Below are 5,368 nucleotides of genomic sequence, written 5' to 3' on the forward strand. Positions count from 1 at the left end.
AGGTTAGCGGAAATGCAACACCTATCATTCGTGTGGTGAGATGCCCAACAGGTGTTTTCATCATTCTTATCACAAGAATGGACAAGGGAATGTGGCATGGTATGGAAGCATATGATGCGAGTACAACCAAAGACAATGAGCTCAATCAAAGAAGCATGTGTCACAAATAAGATGTCTAAGTCTCCAAGATCAATAAGCATAGCATGGTTGCACTCACTACACGTGAATATGAGAGATGCAACTATTGGAGACAAGTGACAATGATTAAGATAAATCAAGTGAGAGGCATGAACATATATGTCATCACCCCAATGAAATGAGCAAGAATGGATCATGGGTGATGCAACATAGCAGGAATTCCGGAAAGCAACAGAAGCCATGTGCATTGATGGAGGTGCATCTTTGCACTCCTCCCACTGCCAGCTTAAACAGTGGGTGCGCGAGGTCAATGCAGCGGAACCGGCAATAGACGCCCAGAAGCCACTCAAATGGTCATGCACGCCTATCATTTTTATGCTGAGGATCATCCTGATCGCACAACTGCGGTTGGATGTTTGCCATTGTTGGTTTCACCTGTTGGGGAACGCAGTATTTGAAAAAATTTCCTACGATCACGCAAGATCTATCTAGGAGATGCATATCAACGAGCGGGGAGAGTGTGTCCACGTACCCTCGTAGACCGAAATCGGAAGCGTTTAGTAATGCGGTTGATGTAGTCGAACGTCTTCGCGATCCAACCGATCAAGTACCGAACGCATGACACCTCCGCGATCTGCACACGTACAGCTCGGTGACGTCCCTTGAACTCTTGATCCAGTTGAGGCCGAGGAAGAGTTTCGTCAGCACGACGGCGTGATGACGGTGATGATGAAGTTACCGGCGCAGGGCTTCGCCTAAGCACTGCAACAATATGACCGAGGTGGAAATCTATGGAGGGGGGCACTGCACACGGCTAAGAGAAACTTTGTTGTGCCTTTGGGGTGCCCCCTTCCCGCGTATATAAAGGGGGGAGGGAGGAGGAGGCCGACCAAGAGGAGGCGCGCCCAAGGGGGGGGAGTCCTACTCCAAGTAGGATTCGCCCCCCCTTTCCTACTTCCACAAGGAGAAGGGGAAAGAGGAGGAGGAGAGAAAGCAAAGGGGGGGGGGGGCGCCCCCCAACCCCTAGTCCAATTCGGTTTGGGCTTGGGGGGTGCCTCCCTGGCTGTTGCCTCCTCTCTTCCACTAGGGCCCATGAAGGCCCATTAACTTCCGGTAACCCCCCGGTACTCCGGAAAATACCCGATACACCTCGGAACTATTCCGGTGTCCGAATATAGTCTTCCAATATATCAATATTTATGTCTCGACCATTTCGAGACTCCTCATCATGCCCGTGATCTCATCAGGGACTTCGATACATCAAAACACATAAACTCATAATACCGATCGTCATCGAACGTTAAGCATGTGGACCCTACGGGTTCGAGAACTATGTAGACATGACCGAGACACCTCTCCGGTCAATAACCAATAGCATAACCTCGATGCTCATATTGGCTCCTACATATTCTACGAAGATCATATCGGTCAAACCGCATAACAACATACGTTGTTCCCTTTGTCATCGGTATGGTACTTGCCCGAGATTCGATCGTCGGTATCACTATACCTAGTTCAATCTCATTACCGGCAAGTCTCTTTACTCGTTCCGTAATGCATCATCCCGTAACTAACTCATTAGTCACATTGCTTGCAAGGCTTATAGTGATGATCATTACCGAGAGGGCCCAAAGATACCTCTCCAAAAACCGGAGTGACAAATCCTAATCTCGATCTATGCCAACCCAACAAACACCTTCAGAGACACCTATAGAGCATCTTTATAATCACCTAGTTACGTTGTGACATTTGATAGCACACAAGGTGTTCCTCCGGTATTCGGGAGTTGCATAATCTCATAGCCAGAGGAACATGTATAAGTCATGAAGAAAGCAATAGCAATAAAACTTAACAATCATTATGCTAAGCTAACGGATGGGTCTTGTCCATCACATCATTCTCTAATGATGTGATCCCGTTCATCAAATGACAACACATGTCTATGGTCAGGAAACTTAACCATCTTTGATTAACGAGCTAGTCAAGTAGAGGCATACTAGGGACACTCTGTTTGTCTATGTATTCACACATGTACTAAGTTTCCGGTTAATACAATTCTAGCATGAATAATAAACATTTATCATGATATAAGGAAATATAAATAACAACTTTATTATTGCCTCTAGGGCATATTTCCTTCATCACCAACAATCTGCAACCTCAAGGTCACGAAAATGCTAGTTGACGGTGGGTCTGGTCTGAATTTGATTTGTCCAGAAGTGATTGAGAGGCTGCAAACCCGATGAAGAGGTCAAGAAGACTCGGACATTCCAAGGAATCAACCCAGGAAGGAGCCAACCCAAGGGGAAGGTCAAGTTGTCGGTAATGTTTGGCGGGGAGTTGAACTTTAGGACAGAGAAAATTGTGTTTGATGTTGTCAAAATCCCCTTGCCGATTAATGGAATTCTTGGCCGCCCGGCTTTGGCCAAGTTTATGGTAGCATCAAACTATGCCTATAGCACATTGAAGATGCCAGGGCCAATGGGTGTCATTTACATCAACTTAGATAAGAGAGATGCATTTATATGCGTCAACAAGCTTTATAGAGATGCGGTTGCAGCACAAATCCCCAAGGTGCCAACTCCCGCCAAGAAGAAGAAAGACAAGAAGTCCGGCAAGACCTCCAACAAGGATTCCGAGAAGAGCACCTCCTCGTAGTGCTGCACACCTGTCGAAGACTTGCCGGAGAGTTCTACCGGCAAAAAATCCAAGGCCACTCCGCTAGCGACAAAGAAAGTGCCGGCAAGGGAGGAAGGTACTGGTTGTACTTTCACCATCAGCGCCACCCTTGACAGTAAATAGGAAAGCACGCTCATTGCTTGCGTGACAACCATCTGACATCCCCGGCGTTCCCAAGGAGGTAATTGAGCACCACCTTGTTGTCTGTTCCCATGCTCGGCCCGTCAAGCAGAAGGTCAGAAAGCAGACTTTGGAATGGCAGCAATTCATTGCTAAAGAAATCAAGAAACTTGAAGCGGCAGGTCTGGTCAGGGGGGTACTACATTCGGCTTGGTTAGCAAACCCAATTGTAGTGCGTAAGGCAAATGGAAAGTGGAGACTTTGTATCGACTACACTGATCTTAACAAAGCATGTCCAAAGGATCCTTTCCCTTTGCCACGTATCGATCAAATTGTAGACTCTACTGCTGGCTGTGATTTGCTCTCTTTTCTTGATGCATACTCTGGGTACCACAAGATATTCATGGCCAAGGAAGATGAGGAGAAAACCGCATTTATTACTCCATGTGGCACGTACTATTTTGTGTGTATGCCTTTCGGACTAAAGAGTGCTAGTTCAACATTTGCAAGAGCGGTCCAGATTGATTTTGACCCACAGTTGCACAGAAATGTGGAAGCATACATGGATGATATAGTAGTCAAGACCAAGGACAATTCAACCTTCATCCAAGATTTAGATGAAACATTTGCAAACCCGCACAAGATTAACTTGAAGCTCAACCCTGAGAAGTGTGTGTTTGGCGTTCCGTCCGGCAAACTTCTCGGGTTCTTTGTATCTCAACGCGGAATTGAAGCAAATCCCGACAAGATCAAAGCAATTGAGCCGATTCAAGCACCAAAAACTGTCAAGGATGTGCGACGTCTTGCCGACTGTGTTGCTGCATTGAGTAGGTTCATTCCAAGATCTGCTGAGCACGCCTTGACATTTTTCAAGGTCCTAAAAAGGGCAGGTCCAATAAAATGGACTCCGGAAGTGGAGGTTGTGCTGCAAGATTTGAAAAGATACGTGTCCTCTGCACCAACCCTGGTTGCGCCTAAACCACAAGAACCGTTGTTGCTGTACCTAGCGGCAACAAATCAAGTGGTTAGTGCTCACTAGTGGTGCAGAGGGAAGTTGATGATGAAAAGGCAACAACGGCAAGCTTGTCCAACGACGAACCTCCAGCAAAGTCAGCACAAGAAAATGAGATTGATTGGCAATTAGCACCCAAGAAGAAGATGGTGCAGCGACCAGTGTACTTTGTTAGTTCCCTTCTGCAGGGGGCTAGGTCAAGGTACTCTGAGTGCAAAAGTTGCTTTTCGGCCTTCTTATGGCCTCGAGAAAGCTGCGCCACTACTTCCAAGCACATGAGATCATAGTCATCACTCGCTTCCCGCTACAATGCATTTTGAGAAATCTAGATGCAACTGGTAGGATAGTGGAGTGGGCGTTGGAGTTGTCGAGCTTTGCACTCAAGTTTGAGAGCACTTCAACCATTCAAAGCAGAGCCTTGGCGGAGTTCATTGCAGAATGGACACCAATGCAAGATGAAGAGATTCAAGAATCAGCTCTCCCCGGCAAAGAATCGACAAAAGAATGGATCATGTACTTTGACGGTGCCTTCTCGCTGCAAGGTGCCAGTGCTGGAATGCTGCTTGTCGCACCCACCGGGGAACACCTCATGTATCTGATTCAAATGCACATACCCAGGGAGAAAAGCGACCAACAACACTACAGAGTATGAAGGGCTCCTTGCCGGTCTTAGGATCGCGGTGGAATTGGGAATCAAAAAGTTGATCCTCTGTGGAGACTCGCAGCTTGTTGTGAAGCAAGTAAATAAAGATTATCAGAGCCCACTGATGGAAGCATATATGGAAGAAGTGAGGAAATTGGAGGAACATTTTGACGGATTGCAAATAGAGCACGTACCTCGTGCGGAAAACAGCACTGCTGATCATCTGTCGAAGTGTGCCGCTCAAAAGCTTCCTGTGGAATCAGGAACTTTTGTACTCCATTTGAATGAACCGTCAGTCCCTCCATCAGTACAAGCCAACAAGAGAAGGAAGTTGAACACCGGCAAATATTTTCCGGAAGAGCTCCCAGAAGCCACCGGCAAGAATGTTGTCGGGAACAACGACACGACCGTCAGTGAGTAGCAGCTTCGCGCAGAACCTTAGGTTCTTGCCGCTGAGGCAAGCGATCCAATGGCAGAAGCGATGCCTTTAATCCTTGTCATCAAGCCACAAGCTCCGGCATGGGCACAACACATAGTTCATTTCCTGCAAACAGGAGAGCTTCCCGATGAGCGAGAAGAAGCTAAGAAAGTAGCCCATCAGTCAAGTATGTACCAGTTTGTGGACAACATTCTGTGTAGAAAAAGACCAAACAGTGTGAAATTGAAGTGCATTTGCTGGGAAGATGGACTCAAGTTGTTGGCACATATACATAGAGGCATATGTGGCTCTCACATAGGATCAAGAGCACTTGTCGGCAAAGCTTTCTGGCAAGGCT

General features: G+C 46.9%; 1 protein-coding gene across 1 annotated transcript; it reads left to right on the forward strand.

Moving 5' to 3' along the window:
• The first annotated feature begins 4,187 nt into the window (after positions 1-4,187).
• On the forward strand, positions 4,188-5,013 carry LOC141022736 (uncharacterized). Its single transcript, XM_073498995.1, has 2 exons — positions 4,188-4,491; positions 4,568-5,013. The coding sequence occupies exons 1-2, from the start codon at positions 4,188-4,190 to the stop codon at positions 5,011-5,013; spliced, it is 750 nt and encodes a 249-aa protein (XP_073355096.1).
• Positions 5,014-5,368: the final 355 nt, after the last annotated feature.

This window comes from Aegilops tauschii, chromosome 5 (genome assembly GCF_002575655.3).
Source record: "Aegilops tauschii subsp. strangulata cultivar AL8/78 chromosome 5, Aet v6.0, whole genome shotgun sequence".
NCBI lineage: Eukaryota > Viridiplantae > Streptophyta > Magnoliopsida > Poales > Poaceae > Aegilops > Aegilops tauschii.

Excerpts from the sequence above, each read along its gene's own strand:
- LOC141022736 (XM_073498995.1), top strand. The coding sequence starts at position 4,188 with ATGGCCTCGAGAAAGCTGCGCCACTACTTCCAAGCACATGAGATCATA. Across the intron at positions 4,492-4,567 it reads CGGTGCCTTCTCGCTGCAAG|GGAGAAAAGCGACCAACAAC; the intron begins GTGCCAGTGCTG and ends GCACATACCCAG.